This window comes from Leucoraja erinacea, chromosome 40 (genome assembly GCF_028641065.1).
Source record: "Leucoraja erinacea ecotype New England chromosome 40, Leri_hhj_1, whole genome shotgun sequence".
Taxonomy (NCBI): Eukaryota; Metazoa; Chordata; class Chondrichthyes; order Rajiformes; family Rajidae; genus Leucoraja; species Leucoraja erinaceus.
In genome coordinates, this window is record NC_073416.1 from 100,001 (window position 1) to 122,721 (window position 22,721).

The 22,721-nt window shown below is 48.0% G+C and overlaps 1 protein-coding gene across 1 annotated transcript in view; it reads left to right on the forward strand.

Moving 5' to 3' along the window:
- The first annotated feature begins 12,272 nt into the window (after positions 1-12,272).
- LOC129714746 (calcitonin gene-related peptide type 1 receptor-like) overlaps positions 12,273-22,721 on the forward strand; it is a 31,962-nt gene continuing 21,513 nt past the window's right edge. Inside the window, 5 exon segments of the mRNA XM_055664555.1 lie at positions 12,273-12,407; positions 17,130-17,228; positions 19,364-19,514; positions 21,607-21,665; positions 21,667-21,718. Of these exon segments, the coding sequence (XP_055520530.1) occupies positions 17,136-17,228; positions 19,364-19,514; positions 21,607-21,665; positions 21,667-21,718 (355 nt within the window). The 5' untranslated portion in view covers positions 12,273-12,407; positions 17,130-17,135.

Genomic DNA, 22,721 nt, shown 5'->3' on the forward strand with positions numbered 1-22,721 from the left:
CCCCTGTCCCACTTAGGAGACTGGAATATACGGAAACCTCTGGAGACTTTGGGCCCCCACCCAATGTTTACCGTGCGGTTCCCGGAGGTTTTCGTCAGTCTTCCCTAACGGTCGAAAGTGCTTTCCGCTTCTTCTATGTTCAGGCGATTATTTCAAAAAACTACAAAACCGGACGCGACTAAAAATAGGTTGCCGTTTTAATAATCGGCGATTTTTTTAGTCGAAGCCAGTTGCGATGCTAGTTGCCAGAGGTTGCAGGTTGCAGGTGGTTGCCAGAGGTTGCAGGTGGTTGCCGGAGGAGGTTGCAGGTGGTTGCAGGAGGTTGCCGGAGGTTGCAGGTGGTTGCCGGAGGTTGCCGGTGGTTGCCGGAGGTTGCAGGTGGTTGCCAGAGGTTGCAGGTGGTTGCAGGTGGTTGCCAGAGGTTGCAGGTGGTTGCTGGAGGTTGCCGGAGGTTGCCGGAGGTTGCCGGAGGTTGCAGGTGGTTGCCAGAGGTTGCCGGAGGTTGCAGGTGGTTGCCAGAGGTTGCTGGAGGTTGCCAGAGGTTGCCGGAGGTTGCCGGAGGTTGCCGGGGGTTGCCAAAGGTTGCCGGAGGTTGCCAGAGGTTGCCAGAGGTTGCCAGTGGTTGCCGGAGGTTGCCAGAGTTTGCCGGAGGTTGCAGGTGGTTGCCAGAGGTTGCAGGAGGTTGCAGGTGGTTGCCAGGTGGTTGCCAGAGGTTGCCAGAGGTTGCAGGTGGTTGCCAGAGGTTGCCGGAGGTTGCCAGAGGTTGAGGTTGCCAGAGGTTGCCAGGTGGTTGCCGGAGGTTGCCGGAGGTTGCAGATGGTTGCCGGAGGTTGCCGGAGGTACAACCAGGAACCACCAGGAACCGCACGGAAACCTTCGGTGGGGCCCAAAGCCTCCAGAGGTTTCCGTTCCAGTCTCCTAAGTAGGACAGCCCATATAATGCCCCTGTCCCACTTAGGAAACCTGAACGGAAACCTCTGGAGACTTTGCGCCCCACCCAAGGTTTCCGTGCGGTTCCCGGAGGTTGCAGGTGGTTGCCAGTAGTGGAAGCAGGTGGGGAGACTGACAAAAACCTCCGGGAACCGCACGGAAACTCATCTCAGTCCTAAAAGATTTCCCCCTTATCCTTAAAGAACAACTATGCAACAAGGCAGGCTGGATGCCTTATTTCCACTAAGCACAGAAGCAGATGTGTTACGCAAGATTAAATTTGAGGACTTTGCAATAAAAAAAGTAGGGGAAAACTTTTCAAAAATAAATAAACAGGAAGTATACAAAAATAAACATTATTTTCCATCTTACTGTTAGTTTTGTTTCATTTTGAAAAATAAAAAAATGTATTTTATGGTTTATTATAGTTAATATTTTGAATGACATATATATGGGGGCACCAACATCTTTTAAGTGCTTAGGGCCTCTATGGGTCTTAATCCGGCCCTGCATCGTGCCCCCATGATGCTGTGTCACCCCGGGCAGAGGTCGCATCTCCTGGCCCCAAGGGCGTGGCTGTACAGTTCTTCACATTTCAATGGGTGACACTTTTCTCTATCCACGCAGGTCTTAAACGATGAATTTGTGTGCATGGACTGCGGAGAAACTTAGCAATCTTTTTCCCCCCGTCTTTGTTACTGGTGTTTTACTTCTCCCAGAACAGTCAGATGAAGACCAAACAACATTTTGTTGGCCAAGTGTTCTTTGGATCCATGATTGAGATGTGTTATTCTAACATTGTACAATGATCAGCCTTGCCAGCTCATGGTAAACAAGAAAAAAAACATTTATTACAGAGTTACTGCTTCAACATACAACGTCCAGTGCAACTTCATTCTTGAGCCCAAGAAGATATAGCAAATGTGATGAATATGGTGTTTGGACATTGATGGTCGGGCCCCAAGCCAAACAAGACTTATTGCAATTCCTCTTTGCTTTGCAATTTGACAGTACAAAGATCGACAGTAACTCTACATGAAGTTATTGGGACCTTTGCCTCATCTTTCGTCTCTTGCGTTTCAATCTGTAACAAGAAGTTGATTATTAAATATTGAAAAAGTAGAATGGCAGTGGCTAAATCACTACAGTAACACAAACACACATTTAAAGGACACTTACTTTAAATTTCCCGTTAAAACCTTTTAGTCCAGAAGTAGGTGACTCGCATTATGTTGTTTTTCTTTGTTTACTATCTATTGCATACTGTATTTACAGACCTGTTGTGATGTTACAAGTGAGGATTTCATCGTTTAGTTTGGGGACACATGATAAACCTCTTGATCCTGGCTTTCTGCTGTTTCTACCTTAGTAACAATAGCAGAAAATGCTGGAAACACTCAGGACAGAGCGCCTCAGTGGAGAGAGAAATAGCCAATGTGTTGTATCTGTGACCCTTTGTTAGACAAGGAAAGAGTGAACTACAAGTACATTTCACCGTGTTAACTTGCACCTCTATCTTTCCCAGGTTGAACATGAAAAGTTGACTGTTCTTCTCTCTCCACAGAGGCTGCCCGAACTTCTGAGTGTTTCCAGCATTCTCTGCTTTAGTTATTACAAACGCCTGTGAAGCCGTGTGTCCCAAACATTATGGTGCCCTGAAATGGGAGGGGGACAGACTATGTATAAACACTGCTGTAATTTCTACATGGTGAAACCAAAATGTATAAAAATGGCCTTTATTAAAATCTGACAATGTGCACTTTAGCCACGTGTGATTTTTTTCTATTACAAATCTCAAATTGTGGAGTACAGAGGCAAATAAATAAATAAATGATGGGCCTTTGTCCCAAACATTATGGAGGGCAGTGTATGATGAGTGTTTGGCGACACTGGGCCTGTACTTGCTGGAAATTGGAAGGATGAGGGAGGGGGGAACTCATTGAAGCTTACTGACTAGTGAAAGGCCTGGATAGACTGGATGTGGAGAAGATGGTTCCACTGGTAGGAGAGTCTCGGACTAGAGGACCAAGCCTCAGAATTAAAGGACGTACCTTTAGAAAGGAGATGAGTAGGAATTGATTTTGTCAGAGTGTGGTGAATCTGTGGATTTCAAGTGAAGTCAAGTCAAGTTTATTTGTCACATACACATACGAGATGTGCAGTGAAATGAAAGTGGCAATGCTCGTGGACTTTTGTGCAAAAGACAAACAACAAAACAACCAAACAAATTATAAACACAATCATAACACACATATTCTTATTCATAATAAATAATAGAAGGAAAAACGTTCTGTAGAGTTAGTCCCTGGTGAGAAAGGCGTTTACAGTCCGAATTGCCTCTGGGAAGAAACTCCTTCTCAACCTCTCCGCCCCCACCACATGGCAACGGTGGCGTTTGCCTGACCGTAGCAGCTGGAACAGTCCGTTGCAGGGGTGGCAGGGGTCTCCCATGATTTTGTTAGCTCTGGAGTTGCACCTCCTGTTGTATAGTTCCTGCAGGGGGGCGAGTGAAGTTCCCATAGTGCGTTTGTTCGGCTGAACGCACTACTCTCTGCAGAGCCTTCTTGTCCTTGGCAGAGCAATTCCCAAACCAGATGGTAATGTTCCCGGACAAGATGCTTTCCACTGCCATAGATAGCTGTGGAGGTCAATTAACTGGGTAATTTTACCCCAGAGATTGACAGATTCTTGATTAGTGCAGGTGTCAGGGGGTACAGGGAGAAGGCAGGAGGATGGGGTTGAGAGGGAAGGATTGCATGGCAGACTAGATTGATGGGCCAAATGGCTTAATTCTACTCCTATGACTTAATGCACGTATGAAGGTAGCTAATTCTTTATATTTTCAACTTAATTTGAAGTTAGAGGAGAATTCGCTGAGACGTACGTACCTGCGCATGCGCTTCTTCCTCCACTATAAAGGAAAAGGAAAGATTAACATTGTACATCAAACACGTTTTCCTCTCCCCCCCCCCCCCCCCCCCCTCACACCCCTACAGTTCCTAGATGTGAAATGGAATTCCCCAGTTGTGATAGGTGAATAGAGTGGATGTGGAGAGGATGGTTCCATTAATGGGAGAGTCTAGGACCAGAGGGCACAGCCTCAGAATTAAAGGGTGCACCTTTAGAAAGGAGATGAGGAGGAATTCCTTTAGGGCGGTGAATCTGTGGAATTCATGGCCACAGACGGCTGTGGAGGCCGAGTCTTTGGCTATGTTCAAAGCAGTGATTGATAGGTTCTTGATTAGATAGTTGCGGACTTCAAATATCTGGGAGTCAATATCACCAACGACTTTCCTCACCCCCCCCCCCGGCCACTCCCTCTGCTCCCCTCTCCCATCGGGTAAGAGGTATAGAAGTGTGAAAACAAACGCACACACACCTCCAGATTCAGGGACAGTTTCTTCCCGGCTGTTATCAGGCAACTGAACCGTCCTACCACAACCAGAGAGCGGTCCTGAACTACTATCTACCTCATTGGGGATCCTTGGACTATCCTTGATCGGACTATGCTGGCTTTACCTTGCACTAAACGTTATTCCCTTATCCTGTATCTGTACACTGTAAATGGCTCGATTGTAATTCTGTATTGTCTTTCCGCTGACTGGTTAGCAACAAAAGCTTTTCACTGTAACTTGGTACACGTGACAATAAACTGAACTGGCCATGCGTGTGTCCCCAGCTCCCTGGTGCTCCAGTTTCTGCCCACATCCTGTAAACATTGACCCTACACTGACCCAGAGAGTCCCTGTTCTTCTCTGCTTTATCCCATTGATTTTCCATTGGTTTCCCATTTATCTGACTGGATCCCATTTAGTTTCCATTCGTCACGTTGTTGCATCTGGCGCAGTTTTACCTTGGCTCTCATGGCGAAGAAGAAAGTGCTTTAAAGTGGAGATATTTATCGTGCGTGTTGCGGTGTAAATGATCCACACCCACTCTGCTCCAGCACACCAGCCAACATGAGCGGAGGGCTAGGTGTACCCACGGCAACTGCCGCTTTATGACGTCACTGGAAATGGCGCCATAGCAACGGCTCCATTATGTTTAGTTTAGAGATACAACACAGAAACAGGCCCTTCAGCCCATCCAATCAGCATCGACCAGTGATCGCCGCTCATTAACACTATCCTACACACACACACGCACGCACACACACACGCACGCACGCACACACACACACACACGCACGCACGCACACACTCACACTCACATCACTAACACACACACACACACACACACACGTCAACACACACACAGAACACACACACACACCTGGTGAACACTACCACACTCGTTGACTGCCAATCACCACCCCCCCACCCGGACACTTATTATTATTTATTCACACACACACACACACACACACCACGGGACAATTTACAATTTTTACAGAAGCAAATTCACCTACAAACCCGCACGTCTTTGGAGTGTGGGAGGAACAGCTTCTTTCCCGCGGCTGTCACCGGAGCACCCGGAGAAAACCCACACAGGTCACGGGGGAGAACGTGCAAACTCCGCACAGACAGCGCCCGTAGTCAGGATCGAACCCGGGTCTCTGGCGCCGTGAGGCAGCAACTCTACCGCTGCGCCACCGAGCCGACCCCTTGTGTTGCAGCGAATTGCAGGGTACAGGCGTGTACTGTTGACTCGTTGAGGATCAGTTCCTGTGGATTGGAGGGTAGATAATGTTATCCCACTTTTTAAGAAAGGCAGGAGAGAGAAAACGGGGAATTATAGACCGGTTAGCCTGACATCGGTAGTGGGGAAGATGCTGGAGTCAATTATAAAAGATGAAATAGCGGCACATTTGGATAGCAGTAACAGGATCGGTCCGAGTCAGCATGGATTTACGAAGGGGAAATCATACTTGATGGAGGCACAGATGACCCGCTGAGTGCCTCCAACACTTTATGTTATGCACCTATATGTAATGATGTCTTACAATGATGGGCCTGATCTTACTAATTTGGCAAGTGGTTCCAATCGGAAATGCCAGTGTTCAGCCTCAAAGAGATCTCTGGGAGAGGCCAATGTTTTTGATATTTCCCTGTGTTTCACGATGATATGTTAGACCTGTGCAAGATTCATTTTCCCATCGATTTGCTTTTAGATGTAGAATGTAAGTCAAAGTACAAGGAGATAAGATGTTTATTAAATGTGTTACATAGAAACATAGAAACATAGAAATTAGGTGCAGGAGTAGAGGCCATTCGGCCCTTCGAGCCTGCACCATTCGCCATTCAATATGATCATGGCTGATCATCCAACTCAGTATCCCGTACCTGCCTTCTCTCCATACCCCCTGATCCCCTTAGCCACAAGGGCCACATCTAACTCCCTCTTAAATATAGCCAATGAACTGTGTGTGGCCTCGACTACCCTCTGTGGCAGAGAGTTCCAGAGATTCACCACTCTCTGTGTGAAAAAAGTTCTTCTCATCTCGGTTTTAAAGGATTTCCCCTTTATCCTTAAGCTGTGACCCCTTGTCCTGGACTTCCCTTATATGTTTAGCGGCAGCATGTATTTCTTCTTCCTGCTTGCAAGCAGAAACTGAAGCGTGAGAATCCAGTACAGGAAATCGTAGAGGAAGTAGATGAGCTCCTGCGTGACTGCTTTAAGTTGGTGGACTGGTCCGTGTTCAAGGAGTCGGCACCACAGCCATCACAGCCTTCGTCAGTAGGTGTGTCAAGGACTGCGTGCCAAAGAATTCGATGCTCGCATTTATCTGACTGGAACGCATAGTCTTCAGGTAGGGAATCTCATGGTTCATCCAAATCTGAGGTGCCCAAGTCAGGCAACCTCTATCTGGGGTTTAAGAGGGAACTGCAGATGCTGGAAAATCGAAGGTACACAAAAATGCTGGAGAAACTCAGCGGGTGCAGCAGCATCTATGGAGCGAAGGAAATAGGCAACGTTTCGGGCCGAAACCCGGAAGGGTTTCGTCCCGAAACGTTGCCTATTTCCTTCAGGATTTCGGGTCTGAAGAAGGGTTTCGGCCCGAAACGTTGCCTATTTCCTTCGCTCCATAGATGCTGCTGCACCCGCTGAGTTTCTCCAGCTTTTCTGTGTAACCTCTATCTGGGATTCAGTTTACTGCACGTCTTTGGAGTGTGGGAGGAAACCGGAGCTCCTGGAGAAAACCCACGCAGGTCACGGGGAGAGAACGTGCAAACTCCGTACAGACAGCACCCGTAGTCGGGATCGGACCCGGGTCTCTGGCGCCGTGAGGCAGCAACTCTACCGCCGAGCCACCCTTACAGTCGCTACTTAGAGTCAAATAACGTTCATTCACATATGAAGATTACTGGAGTTTTACTGTTTCAAGCTCAAAGTTTAAAAATAAAGCTCTTAAAGTAACTAAAAATACACAAAACACAAACTATTAAAATCATCCAATAGTCTAGACTGGTAAATCTTCTGCACTATTGGATGTTCTTCAATTAATACTCCAACATATTTTTCACGCACTTTAAAACAAATGTTTTAATCCCTTCCTCCCCTCCCTTTCCCCTCCCCCCCCCCACCCCCTCCCACCTCTCCCCCCCCCCTCCCTTTCCCCCTCCCCACTCTCTTCCCCTTCCCCTCCCCCCACTCTCCCTCTCCCCCTCTCCCCCCCCCCCCTTCCCCCTCCTCCCCCCCTCCGCCCCTCTCCCCCTCTCCCCCCTCTGCCCCCCCACCCACCCCTCTCCCCTCCTCCATTCCACTCCTCTATCCCCTCCTCCACCGTCCTTCTAACCTCCTCCCAACCCCCCTCTCCCCCCCCCTCCAACCCCCCTCCCCCCCCTCCTCCCACCAACCCCCCTCTCCTCTCCTCCAACAGCACATTGGGGGGAACACACCCAGCGGGTCTGCACTTGGTCTAGTAAACATACAAAATGATAAAAGGACTGGACAAGCTAGATGCAGGAAACATGTTCCCAATGTTGGGGGAGTCCAGAACCAGGGGCCACACACACACACAGTCTTAGAATAAAGGGGAGGCCATTTAAAACTAAGATGAGAAGTGTTTTCACCCAGAGAGTTGTGTGAATCTGTGGAATTCCCTGCCACAGAGGGCAGTGGAGGCCAAGTCACTGGATGGATTTAAGAGAGAGTTAGATAGAACTCTAGGGGCTAGTGGAATCGAGGGATATGGGGAGAAGGCAGGCACGGGTTATTGATAGGGGACGATCAGCCATGATCACAATGAATGGCGGTGCTGGCTCGAAGGGCCGAATGGCCTCCTCCTGCACCTATTGTCTACATTTCCGTGTAACACTCAGCAAGTGGGACAACTGTGGAAAGGGAAACAATGTTTCGGGTCAGTTACAGCAGCAAGTCGACAAAGGAGAGAAATTGTAACAGGCACATCTGAGTCCTCATTTTGCACAATTTGGATCAGTCATTTGCAGCGTTGTGGTCTCCACGATCCTCCTGCAGGAGAGTTTCTATAAAGTTCATCGGCTTCCCTTCCCCATGTCTCGTGGCTTGTTCCCACTTCCTCTGTACAGTCATTTCTCTGTGTGTTTGACTTGATGACGGTCCAACAATCTGATTTATAGCTCAAACTAGCCGCGCTATTGTGTTTATTTGTCTAGAATGCATTACACATGCAGGAGACTGGGCTGAACACTTTGCACAGGCACATGCCCTTCCTGTGGCTGTTCTGTAAATAGTGTTTCTTCCCCCTACAGCATTCGCCAACATCACCAACGTTGTTTCACTGCTTGTAATGGGGCAGTGACTGTGATTTGCTACTGAGGGTCTGGTCCCTTAACTTGGAAGAGTCTCCACCACATCTACAGGTAAGATGACCTTAGGCTGGTCACTAGTGAATACAAATAATCATGGCAACCTTCAGTCTCCATTGACGAGAAAAAGATTTAATCTTCCATCTATCACCCCCGGTGTTGGGAGATCCAAGTTAATCTGCCATTGTTTAAAATTGTTATCATGACTTCTTCTAATGTCCAAGACGTGTGTAGGTGTGTAGGTGAATCCCCTCTGTAAATTGCCCCTAGTGTGTAGGGAGTGGATGAGAAAGTAGGGATAACGCAGAACTAGTATGAACAGGAGATGCGGTGCAGGCTCGAAGGGCCGAATGGCCTACTCCTGCACCTAATTTCTATGTTTCTATGAGATCGATGGGGAGAGGAGGGCTCGTTGGGCCGAAGGGCCTGTTTCCATACTAACCATCTCTAAACATGAAACTATGTAAAACATTGAAATAAGTTTTTTGAATGATTTCAAATGTATAGCAAATGGGCTTTTACTGATGAATCAGTAGAGAGTAAGATGAAATGATGGGGGGGAATCTACTCCGGAACTGGAATCTAGAGTGCTTTTTAATGAATGATTTCATTCTGTTTCTTTGTCTGCCTCTTCCTCTCGTTTCAATTCCTGCATCAGCTGAGTGAAAATGTTCCAACTCTTCAAACTCAAAGGCTATAAACGTGAACCTCTGATATTGCATTTGTCCACACCGACCACATCTACTGTAGTCCCACATGGCTGCTGCTGCGTTTGGTCCATAACCTGTCCTATCCATGTACCCGTCTAAATGTTTCTTAAATGTTGCGATGGTCCTGGTCTCAACTACCTCTTCTGGCAACTCGTTCCATACGTCCAAGTTCAAGTTCAAGTTCAAGTGAGTTTATTGTTTATTGTCCACTTCCCTTTGTGTGAAATAGTCACCCCTAAGGTTCCTATTGAATATATTTCCCCTCACGTTAACCTATCTGTACTTGTCGTGCTTCTCCCGCCAGCACCTTCCAAATTCACATCCTCTAAGGGCAACACTCCAAAGACGTACAGGTTTGTAGGCAATTGGCTTGGCAAAAATGTAAACTCTCCCTCGTGTGTAGGATAGTGTTAGTGTGCGGGGATCGCTGATTAGCGCTGACTGGTTTGGCCAAAGGGCCCGTTTCCGCGCTGTATCTCTGAACTAAACTCTCCCACATAATTCTCCGTGCCTTTGATCCGGAGTACATTTAATACGCAAAAGTGCCTCACGCTGCTTCAAGCCATCGATGACAGGGGAGCTGAAGGCAGCTGCAATTCTGCATTTGCACCGTGGACTGCATGCATGTGCTGGGCAGCATACTGCACATGCACGGCAGTGTACTGCACATGTGCAGCGCAGGTTTCCTGTCGGGTTTTTCAAACATGGATTGTCATTACCTTAAGAATATCATAAGATACAAAGAGAGAAGAATGCAGTTCGAGAAACTTACAAAACTCTTAGGGGCTTGGACAGGCTAGATGCAGGAAGATTGTTCCCGATGTTAGGGAAGTCCAGGACAAGGGGTCACACACACACAGTTTAAGGATAAGGGGGAAATCTTTTAGGACTGAGATGAGATGAGAAAAACATTTTTTCACACACACAGAGAGTGGTGAATCTGTGGAATTCTCTGCCACGGAAGGTAGTTGAGGCCACACAGTTCATTGGCTATATTTAAGAGGGAGTTAGATGTGGCCCTTGTGGCTAAAGGGATCAGGGGGTATGGAGAGAAGGCAGGGATGGGATACTGAGTTGGATGATCAGCCATGATCATATTGAATGGCAAATGGTGCAGGCTCGAAGGGCTGAATGGCCTCTACTCCTGCACCTATTGTCTATGTTTCTATGTGTACAAATAACGTGGTAAGTAAATTTCTTTGAGCTATATGCTTTTAAATACTTTATTAAGAGATAAGGCATTTGAAGACAAATTACTTTATAAAAGCCGCCAGAGAGAACAATCTGCGCATGTGCGGTTTTTAAGATTTTTAAAAGCCGACTGACAGCCTACCCTGAGTAATTACTCATGGCACGTGCCTGCTGGGTAACCTTTTTCCCCTTTATCTATAACTTGAGCTAAAGGACCTGTTTCCTTGCTGCCTGACTCCAGACCATCAGCAGCAGATTGTACATTAAACAAATTGAATGGATTTTATGGTTATAGTGTGTCTGTTTTGGGCGGGGGGGGGGGAAGACACAAAGTGCAAGAGAAACTCAGCGAGTTGGGCAGCATCTCTGGAGGATGTGGACAGGTCAGGACAGGTTTCAGATTTGGACCCTTCTTCAGACTTCTGTCTATTTTGGTGTATGCACATGGACCATGGCCTGCCCAATATGCATAGGACGACACAGTAACTAGCACATGAGGCTGCTTTAAAGGCCGAGTGAGGCCAGTGTGTGGAACTGAAATGCGTTCTTAAATTAGAATTGAATACAAGTTATTTATATAAACCCAGTGGCCCTGATCAAGGGCAGAATGTTTCACTACATGTCATTGTTTAACTCTGAGCCATATTCCTGTTTGAAGAAACTCTATGGAAAAGCGGAGTCGTTTTCTCAAGGGACTGAATTTGCTGTTTCCTGCCAACATGTATTCTGCACAAAAAAAAAGCACTTTTTTAAAAATGAACTGGATGTGTGTTCCATGATGGCTTTTAATGCTGGGAAAGGAATAGGCTCCTATGAGGGACATTATTGCCATAGAGGGAGTGCAGAGACGGTTCACCAGACTGATTCCTGGGATGTCAGGACTGTCTTATGAAGAAAGACTGGATAGACTTGGTTTATACTCTCTAGAATTTAGGAGATTGAGGGGGGATCTTATAGAAACTTACAAAATTCTTAAGGGGTTGGACAGGCTAGATGCAGGAAGATTGCTCCCGATGTTGGGGAAGTCCAGGACAAGGGGCCACAGCTTAAGGATAAAGGGGGAAATCCTTTAAAACCGAGATGAGAAGAACTTTTTTCACACAGAGAGTGGTGAATCTCTGGAACTCTCTGCCACAGAGGGTAGTTGAGGCCACAGTTCATTGGCTATATTTAAGAGGGAGTTAGATGTGGTCCTTGTGGCTAAGGGGATCAGAGGGTATGGAGAGAAGGCAGGGATGGGATACTGAGTTGGATGATCAGCCATGATCATATATTGAATGGTGCAGGCTCGAAGGGCCGAATGCACCTAATTTCTATGTTTCTATGTTTCTAATGATGTCTGTTCTGTAGACCTGTATATGGATTGGAAAGGACAGAGTGATTAGAGCAATACAGAGTAGCCTTATTGAAACATTTTGGAATTCAGCAAGGGAGGGCTGTGGCAGCAGTTACAGAACACCATGGGCGAGGTCTCACCTGAAATGTCGGGGACAAAATCACCCCCTCCTGCAGCTGTATAACTTTCCCAGTGCTGGTGTAGGCTGCTCGCTGCATTGTCCCAAATCTGCCTCCGCCTCTGCCTCTGCTGGCTGCTGCTGCTGATGAAGGATTCCCACGGGAGGAAATGATTCCCAGCTGGTGGCAGCCAGCAGCAGCCTTCCATAAAACTCCAGCGAGTAGATGAATGAGTCGGATCTCGCTAGATCGCAAACTCTTGGGTCCTGTTTTTTTGTGCTGAGAAAAACCTCTGTTAAAAACGTTGTTGAAATAAGGGCTGTTTGTCCCAAGAGAGTGAAGCATGTGGTGTCCTGAAGGATTGATGAATGAAAACTGAAATCCTAGAGAGGTAAATCTTTTAACTTGCACTCTATTCAGTTTTGTGGCGAATATTTGACTGGCAATTGAAGATTTTACCCATTTACTGAGTTCTAATCACACGAGCTTGTTGCGTGCTGTATAATGTGTGATTATGATACCAGTATTGTACTGTGAACTCGTGTTTAATATGCCATTAGTCTTGTGCAATACTGGTCATGATGGCCAGTATACCCACTGCTGAGCAAAGATCCTATAGCAGAGGATCTTTGCTGCTGAGAGCAGAAGGGGAAACGAAAGGTAGAAACATTCAGTGTGGTGGGGGTCGATATCCCTGTATATCCCTGGTTATAGTTTAATCTCAACTATCTTGTGCCAATACACACACGCCAGCGAACTGTGCCCGACCGAAATTGGTGCTTTATGTCCCTGTCCCACTTAGGAAACCGCAATTATCAAAAAAGCTGATCAGCGCCCCTACTTCCTGAGAAGATTACGGAGAGTCGGTTTGTCAAGGAGGACTCTCTCTAACTTCTACAGGTGCACAGTAGAAAGCATGCAGACCGGTTGCATCGTGGCTTGGTTCGGCAATTTGAGCGCCCTGGAGAGGAAAAGACTACAAAAAGTAGTAAACACTGCCCAGTCCATCATCGGCTCTGACCTTCCTTCTATCGAGGGGATTTATCGCAGTCGCTGCCTCAAAAAGGCTGGCAGCATCATCAAAGACCCACACCATCCTGGCCACACACTCATCTCCCTGCTACCTTCAGGTAGAAGGTACAGGAGCCTGAAGACTGCAACGTCCAGGTTCAGGAATATCTACTGAATGTAAACCGGCATCTGCAGTTCCTTCCTACACATTACCCTACACGAGCTGGCGACAATTTACAAATTACCAAAGTGAATTCACCCACAAACCTGTATATCTTTGGAGTGTGGGAGGAATCTGAAGCACCCAGACAAAAGCCATGCAGATCATGGGGAGAACGTGCAAACTCTGCACAGACAGCACCATTAGTCAGGATTGAACCCAGTCTCTGGCGCTGTGAGGCAGCAACTCTACCGCTGCCCCACCGTGCCGTCCTAGTGTTTAATGGGACATCACAGAGAGAGGTTATTCTTCAAAACACAGCCTATTTGATTGGTACATGGCACTAGGTTTACGTACAGATTGAATAGATTGCGTTATTCTACACTCGGACAATTATATGCTTGTGTTGATTTATTCTAATTGGACATTTCAGAGCTGTGAGAAACTCTTAAAAGATTCCCTTTGACCCTGAGAAGCTTTGTTTGTATATTTCTCACGGGAGCTTGTATGTACATGGGGAAGAGGCGGGTGCAGTGTTAAGACTGAACTTCACTGATCCAGGAAAAGACAGGCTCCAACAACCAGCTGGACTATTTCTGTCCTTCCTTTATACATGTCACTACCCTGTCTGTTCCAAGAAGCCATTCTTGCTATTGAAGCTTTTCTTTGTTGCTGTTCCTCATTTTTGTTGTCATTTTTGCCTCCTATCTGTGAAAATGTGGCCTTACGATAATGCAGGCCTGAGCCAGTCACCACACAGGTATCTTGTAACAAGTTACATGTTCTTTTCCAGTCTTTGCGATGAGCACGGCTCTCTTCACCTGTGACGGTGTACAATAGATAATAGGTGCAGGAGTAGAGGCCATTCGGCCCTTCGAGCCTGCACCATTCGCCATTCAATATGATCACGGCTGATCATCCCCAATCAGTACCCCGTTCCTGCCTTCTCCCCATATCCCCTGACTCCACTAGCCCCTAGAGCTCTATCGAACTCTCTCTTAAATCCATCCATCTTTAAGAGCCCTATCTAATCCTCTACCTCAGCAGTAACTGAATCCATGTCTTAATTATCTTCAGAATCACCAGTTCCAATGGTCTCATGGCTAGCCTCTAATCTTTTACCTCCATGAACCTCAGCTGGTCCAAAACTCTGCTGCGTGTATCCTGCTCCCGAAATTCCTCCATGGAAACCCTCAAACCTACCCCATTTATTCTCTCTTCATCTCATTGGCATGGACATTATTTTGATTCTGCCCCTGCTAAATATCTTGAGATGTTTTACTCCATTCAAGATAGAAACATAGAAACATAGAAAATAGGTGCAGGAGTAGAGGCCATTCGGCCCTTCGAGCCTGCACCATTTGCCATTCAATATGATCATGGCTGATCATCCAACTCAGTATCCCGTCCCTGCCTTCTCTCCATACCCCCTGATCCCTTTAGCCACAAGGGCCACATCTAACTCCCTCTTAAATATAGCCAATGAACTGTGGCCTCAACTACCCTCTGTGGCAGAGAATTCCAGAGATTCACCACTCTCTCTGTGTGAAATTTTTTCTTCTCATCTCGGGTTTTAAAGGATTTCCCCCTTATCCTTAAGCTGTGACCCCTTGTCCTGGACTTCCCCAACATCGGGAACAATCTTCCTGCATCTAGCCTGTCCAACCCCTTAAGAATTTTGTAAGTTTCTATAAGATCCCCTCTCAATCTCCTAAATTCTAGAGAGTATAAACCAAGTCTATCCAGTCTTTCTTCATAAGACAGCCCTGACATCCCAGGAATCAGTCTGGTGAACCTTCTCTGCACTCCCTCTATGGCAATAATGTCCTTCCTCAGATTTGGAGACGCCCTTCAGCTAGATCACCAGGTTGGGGAGATCTGGTCAGGGAACTTGCGGGGGAGAAAGATGAGAGTGTAAATGCTGGAATCTGCAGCAAAAGAAACAAACTGCTGGAAGAAGTCATCTTTGTTTTGGATGGTGGTGCGTATTGAAGACATTAAGATGAAGGATGCATTAAATGATGACATGTTCTGTTCTTGTTGGAGTTTAATTATTTTTCTAGACAGGAATTTATAGTAATAAAGATTGATGGATTTGATAAGGGGACTTTGGAATCTACTTGTCCTGAACCAAGATATCAACTGACTGCCCCTCAGCACCATATTATCGGAAGACTGCGTTTGATTGTGATTTTTCATTAAATGCAATAAAAGGTTTGGCTTGTACTCAGACTAAAAAATGAAGGCAAATGACAGGAGTTTGTCTTCTTAGTATGTTTCATTCCCAACACAAGCGTGAGCCAAAGATAATATATTGGGAGTTTAAGAGGGAACTGCAGATGCTGGAGAATCGAAGGTTACACAAAAAAGCTGGAGAAACTCAGCGGGTGCAGCAGCATCTATGGAGCGAAGGAAATAGGCAACGTTTCGGGCCGAAACCCTTAAGGAAATAGGTAACGTTTCGGGCCGAAACCCGGAAGGGTTTCGGGCCGAAACGTTGCCTATTTCCTTCGCTCCATAGATGCTGCTGCACCCGCTGAGTTTCTCCAGCTTTTTTGTGTAACCCATAATATATTGGGAATTCACATTACAACCCGATAAAGAGTTTCGTAAAGAAAACAATTAATATTTAGTGCAAGAGTCATGTTGGTTTTGTTTCAAGCAGGGACACCCAAATAGGCCCCAGGATCAGGTATGTTTTGCAGTAGCTCTTGGCTCGAGCTGTGATAGGGCAAGTGTTACTGTAGAGGGGGTTGTTCTGCTATTGCGGAGTGCAGGTCATCAAACCGAGCTGAATGGGGTGGCTAGGTAAATAGCTGGGGCCCAGCACTGAGCCTTGCGGTATCCCACTAGTCACTGCCTGCCATTCTGAAAGGGACCTGTTTATCCCTACTCTTTGTTTCCTGTCTGCCAACCGCTTCTCTATCCATGTCAGCACTCTACCCCCAATACCATATGCCCTAGAATAGAATAGAATAACCTTTAATAATCCTTTACAGGAAATTACAGTGCCACAACAGCTTCAAGACAGACATAACACCACACATTTCAACAGATATCTTCAATACATAATAAGTTAAAATTTTTGTGCATTATAAAACCTTATAGCAGCTGGTATACAAGACTTCCTATGTCTCTCCGTTTTGCACATTGGTGCAATCAGTCTCTGACTGAAGATGCTGCACTTGATCACCTTCAGGGCATGGAGTGGGTGAGTGGGGTTGGTCATTATTGAGCCTAGTTTGTTCAGCGTTCTGGCCTCTGCCACCTGCTTGACCGTTAGTTGCTCTGCCCCAACCACTGAGCCGGCCTTCATGATCAGCTTATCCAGTCTGTTTCTGTCCGCTATTCGGGCGCCTTCTCCCCAACAGGCCGCAGCAAAAAACAGAGCACTGGCCACCACTGAATGGTAGACACTGCACAGTAGGGGTTGACAGATATTAAATGATATTGCCCACTAATTTTGCCCACTAATCTCCTATGTGGGACCTTACCAAATGCTTTCTGAAAGTCCAGGTACACTACATCCACCGGCTCTCCCTTGTCCATTTCCCTAGTTACATCTTCAAACAATTCCAGAAGATCAGTCAAGCATGATTTCCCCTTCGTAAATCCATGCTGACTCGGACCGATCCTGTTACTGCTATCCAAATGTGCTGCTATTTCATCTTTTATAATTGACTCCGGTCGAACGAAAAGTTGGAGTCAAATGAAAAGTTGAAAAGGGTAAGGACCAGCTCCGCTAGGCGGAGGAGAGTATCAGTGGATGGGGATTGGTTGGTTCTGTGGTCGAGGAAAAAACGGAGGGCTTTGCGACCCACCTGGTGGGGGATGGAGGTGTAGAGTGACTGGATATACATAATAATCCATAAATAATTTGGATACTTGATCATCTGACTCCCAGCCAACACACACTCACTCACCTTTATGCTTTCTTTGCAGTTCATCATGCTTTCGTTTACCCTATGTGGGCAGAATATGTTTCACGATATGAAGCCGGGCGTGATCGTCTGTTTGCTCCTGGTAACAATGTTCGCACAGGTGAGAATCATTGGCTTTCCATTTGTTTTCTCATTCTTATTCAGAGAGGTATCATGAATTAAATCTAGATGTGAAATAGTATGTACATGTTGTTTGTATAGTTATGAAACGTACACATCACAAAGTTGTCTGATCACAGCAACATTACATCTGAGGATGTTCATTGTAAGTTGTTCATTCATACAGGAGCGACCGTCCCCAATAGCATTTGCCAAGTTCTAACACTGCAACATTTTCCCTTTCTCTCCTCCGCATCTCTGAGGAAAAGGCAACTTCTTGACCTTGACCCTACATTTGCCTTTGTTCGTTTATTTAATAATAAGTTCATGTTCATGAGATCTAGGAACAGAATGAGGCCATTCGGCCCATCAAGTCTACTCCACCATTCAATCATGGCTGATCTATCTCTCCCTCTCAACCCCATTCTCCTGCCTTCTCCCCATAACCTCTGACACCCGTACTGATCTAGAATCTGCCTTACAAATACCCAAGCCTGACCGCTGTCGATGCCTCTGTACTGCCGACTCGGACCCCAGGGTAATGCAGTGGGTCGATTGAGAGATTGGGGAATGTATCCTCAGCTTCTGAGAGAAGGGTTCAGTCATTTAGCAGCAGTAGGGAAGAAGCTGATCATAGTGTAGTCAGGCATTTGTATGTACAACCTGATGGGAGAGGGCAGAAGGGGTGAATGGCCCTTGATTATGTTGGCTGCTTTCCCCGGGCAGCGTGAAGTGTTAATAGAATCAAAAGGGGGGAGTTAGTTTTGTGTGATTGACTGTTAATCATTTCTCGTGCTGGCTGCGGTCGTGGACTTTGTGGATTAAAACGTCAACATTTTGTCCTTCACTCACGGCACACACGTTCCCCGCCTGTTTAGCGCAAATCGTCTACTGCCGTTTCCCCTCTGTTCACTTTCATCTGCTATCATTGTGTTCTGTTGTCCCAAACTCAGTCTTCCCTGTTTACAGCAGCACAAAATGGAGGTCACTCAGTCCATTGCTCCATGAACAGGATCTTTTTTTTGCCTCCCCCAGGAGATCACGAGGTTCTTGGGGTGGAGAGGGGTGATAGCGGTATAAGGGGGAGGGTAGTGTCTTGTGTTCTGTGTCTTGTGTCTACTGTTTGTGGGTAAGTGTGTCTGTTTAGTGTTCAGCCATGAGAGAATGGCGGTGCGGGCTCGACGGACCTGGTGGTCTACTCTCGCACCTACTTTCTATGTTTCTATGTTTCTATCTTGACTTTATTACTGGGGGTGATTAAACCTGAAACTGTGTTGGTCAGCCTGACTCAGCAGCAAAACAGTTAATTGTCATAGATACATAGACAATAGGTGCAGGAGTAGAGGCCATTCGGCCCTTCGAGCCTGCACCATTCACCATTCAATATGATCATGGCTGATCATCCAACTCAGTATCCCGTACCTGCCTTCTCTCCATACCCCCTGATCCCTTTAGCCACAAGGGCCACATCTAACTCCCTCTTAAATATAGCCAATGAACTGTGTGGCCTCAACTACCCTCTGTGGCAGAGAGTTCCAGAGATTCACCACTCTCTGTGTGAAATATGTTCTTCTCATCTCGGTCCTAAAAGACTTCCCCCTTATCCTTAAACTGTGTGACCCCTTGTTCTGGACTTCCCCAACATCAGGAACAATCTTCCTGCATCTAGCCTGTCCAACCCCTTAAGAATTTTGTAAGTTTCTATAAGATCCCCCCCCTCGATCTTCTAAATTCTAGCGAGTACAAGCCGAGTCTATCCAGTTTTTCTTCATATGAAAGTCCTGCCATCCCAGGAATCCGTCTGGTGAACCTTCTCTGTACTCCCTCTATGGCAAGAATGTCTTTCCTCAGATTAGGAGACCAAAACTGTACGCAATACTCCAGGTGTGGTCTCACCAAGTTGAAAAGAATCTTGTTTGGGATGGATGATGTTTGTAGTGAGCTGGAGATGAACACATCCACCTTGACCATGATCATATTGAATGGCGAACGGTGCAGGTTCGAAGGGCCGAATGGCCTCTACACCTGCACCTACAGATTAGAATGTCTTTCCTCAGAAACAAACATTACAACTGCACGATAGTTCATGAAGGGCTTTAAAAAGCTGAGCTTCGAAGAAATGCTTTTTCTTTCCAGGCAGCCGGCTGTGTGGCACATACCACAATTCACCCCAGCGGAGAAACAGCGAGTCTGCCCACATTAATGACTGAATCACGGACCACAATAATGTCTGCACAGTATAAATGCTACTTAAAGATCATCAGGGACCCACCTTATGAAACAAAAGGTATGTACACACACGCACACACATGTACTAACACCTATGAGAGAGAAGTGAGTGTTACCAAACTTCTGAACTCTCTGGGGTAGAGGGAACCCTCTCCAAGACACACACACGTGAAGGTCACCGTTTGACCTTAACGTTTTTACAAAACACAGAGAGTGGTGAATCTCTGGAACTCTCTGCCACAGAGGGTAGTCGAGGCCACACAGTTCATTGGCTATATTTAAGAGGGAGTTAGATGTGGCCCTTGTGGCTAAAGGGATCAGGGGGTATGGAGAGAAGGCAGGTACGGGATACTGAGTTGGATGATCAGCCATGATCATATTGAATGGCGAACGGTGCAGGCTCGAAGGGCCGAATGGCCTCTACTCCTGCACCTAATTTCTATGTTTCTAAAATGTTAAATGGCCAGCTCGACATAGACTACAAGACCTACACCAAACCCAAACCAATTAGGAGCAGACGAGGGCATCCGATCCAATTTGTGATCCCAGCTACAAAGGCAGATGTGTACAGCAATTCGTTCTTCCCCCGCACACACAATTAAAGCATGGAATAATCTCCACCCAACTATAGTTACCCAACCAGATGCAACTACATTTAAAGTAGCTCTTTCTTCCCGATAACCCTTTCTGGCTTAAGCCCTCCCTTCACCACCTCCACAGTTTAAATTCCATTTGGAATATTTTGGAGGACCAAGAAACCAAGAACAAGAATACATTAGTTAACCTGGCAACATTTCTACATCGGTGAGACTAAGCGGAGGTTGGGCGATGGTTTCGCCGAACACCTCCGCTCGGTCCGCAATAACCAACCTGAACCTCCCGGTGGCTCAGCACTTCAACTCCCCCTCCCATTCCCAATCCCAATCCCACCTCTCTGTCCTGGGTCTCCTCCATGGCCAGAGTGAGCAACACCGGAAATTGGAGGGGCAGCACCTCATAATTCCGCCTGGGTTGCCTACATCCGGCGGGCATGAACATCGAATTCTCCAAATTTTGTTAGCCCTTGCTGTCTCCTCCCCTTCCTCAGCCCTCGGGCTCCTCCTCCTCCTTTTTCCCTTCCATATAACACATAACCATATAACAATTACAGCACGGAAACAGGCCATCTCGGCCCTACAAGTCCGTGCCGAACAACTTTTTTCCCCCTTAGTCCCACCTGCCTGCACTCATACCATAACCCTCCATTCCCTTCTCATCCATATGCCTACCCAATTTATTTTTAAATGATACCAATGAACCTGCCTCCACCACTTCCACTGGAAGCTCATTCCACACCGCCACCACTCTCTGAGTAAAGAAGTTCCCCCTCATATTACCCCTAAACTTCTGTCCCTTAATTCTGCAGTCATGTCCTCTTGTTTGAATCTTCCCTATTCTCAAAGGGAAAAGCTTGTCCACATCAACTCTGTCTATCCCTCTCATCATTTCTCCCCGCAACCCCCTATCCCTTGGGATAGGAAGCGAGACCGGCCTAACCGCGGCCATTGGTCATCGGCAAGCAGCAGATGCTGAAAATCTGAGATAAAAACCCGAATCCCTTGGGAAATAGGCAACGTTTCAGGCTGAAACCCTGAAGGAAATAGGCAACGTTTCGGGCCAAAACCCGGAAGGAAATAGGCAACGTTTCGGGCCGAAACCCGGAAGGAAATAGGCAACGTTTCGGGCCGAAACCCGGAAGGGTTTCGTCCCGAAACGATACCTATTTCGGGCCGAAACTCTGAACATAGGCCCGAAATTCGGGCCGAAACCCGGAAGGGTTTCGGCCCGAAACGTTACCTATTTCCTTCGCTCCACATAGATGCTGCTGCACCCGCTGAGTTCCTCCAGCAATTTTTGTCTACCTTCAATTTTCCAGCATCTGCACAGTTCCTTCTTGAACAGGGATAATAGTGCCCAGGGATTACCTGACAGCCTCGGGTTAATGTCTCGCCTGGGAGACATATAGTTCCCCACTCCTGTAGCCGCCTGGTTTACGTGCTTAAGTCTTCTGTTCCCGCTCCAGCGCGATGATGCAGAGGGAAGATGGTCCAGCCTGGAAGCACGGGATGTACAATGGCAGTAAGCGTAGATTAAACCCCTGTTTCCCACAGGTTCCTACTGCAACCGTACCTGGGATGGATGGCTGTGTTGGGACGACACTCCCAGCCGGATCGACCTCTGTGCGGCACTGCCCAAACTATTTCCAGAGCTTTGATCTTACGGGTGAGTCGGCAAACTGCTGGTCGCCCCCCCACGTTTTGAAACAAAAGGTCTGAGCTGTGATTTGGTTCTTGGTTTGTTGTGTCTTGGTTCTTGGTTTGTTGGTCCTCCAAAAGATTCCAAAATGGAATTGAAATTGCAGAGGTGGTGCCCCATCTACCCCCTCCCCCCTCCCCCACCCCTCTCTCCCCCCCTCCCCCTCTCCCCCTCCCCCCCCTCCCCCCCCCCCTCCCCCTCCCCCCTCCCCCCCCCCCCCCCACCTCCCCTCCCCCCTCCCCTCCCTCTCTCCTCCCCTCCCCCCCCCCTCCCCCCCTCCCTCTCCTCCCTCCCCTCCCCTCCCCCCCCCCCTCTCTCCCCCTTCCCCTCCCCACCCCCTCTCCTCCCCTCCCCCCTCCCCCCCCACCCCTCTCCCTCCCCTCCCCCCACCCCCTCTCCCTCCCCCTCCCCCCCCCCTCTCTCCTCCCCCCCCCTCCCCTTTTCTCCCCTCCCCCCCCCTCCCCCACCCCTCTCTCCCCCTCCCCTCCCCCACCCCCTCTCCCCCCCCCTCCCCCACCCCTCTCTCCCTCCCCTCCCCCCCCCTCTCTCCTCCCCCCCCCCCCCTCTCTCCTCCTCTCCCCCTCCCCTCCCCCCCCCCCCCCCCCCCCCCCCCCCCCCCCCCCCCCCCCCCCCCCCCCCCCCCCCCCTCCCCCTCCCCCTCCTCCCCCCTCCCCTCCCCCTCCCCCCCCCCCCCCCTCCCCTCCCCCCCCCCCCCCCCCCCCTCCCCCCCTCCCCCCCCCCCCTCACCCCCCCCCCCCCCCCCCTCCCCCCCCCTTCCTCCCCCCTCCCCCCCCCCCCCTCCCCCACCCCTCTCCCCTCCCCTCCCCCATCCCTCCCTCCTCCCCCCCCTCTCCTCACCCCTCTCTCCCTCTCCACACGGTATACACTGATAACACACACACAGTACAATTGGAAAACCTAAACATGGCTCCCCAGTAAAACGACACAGTGATTAAAAGGCCACAAATGA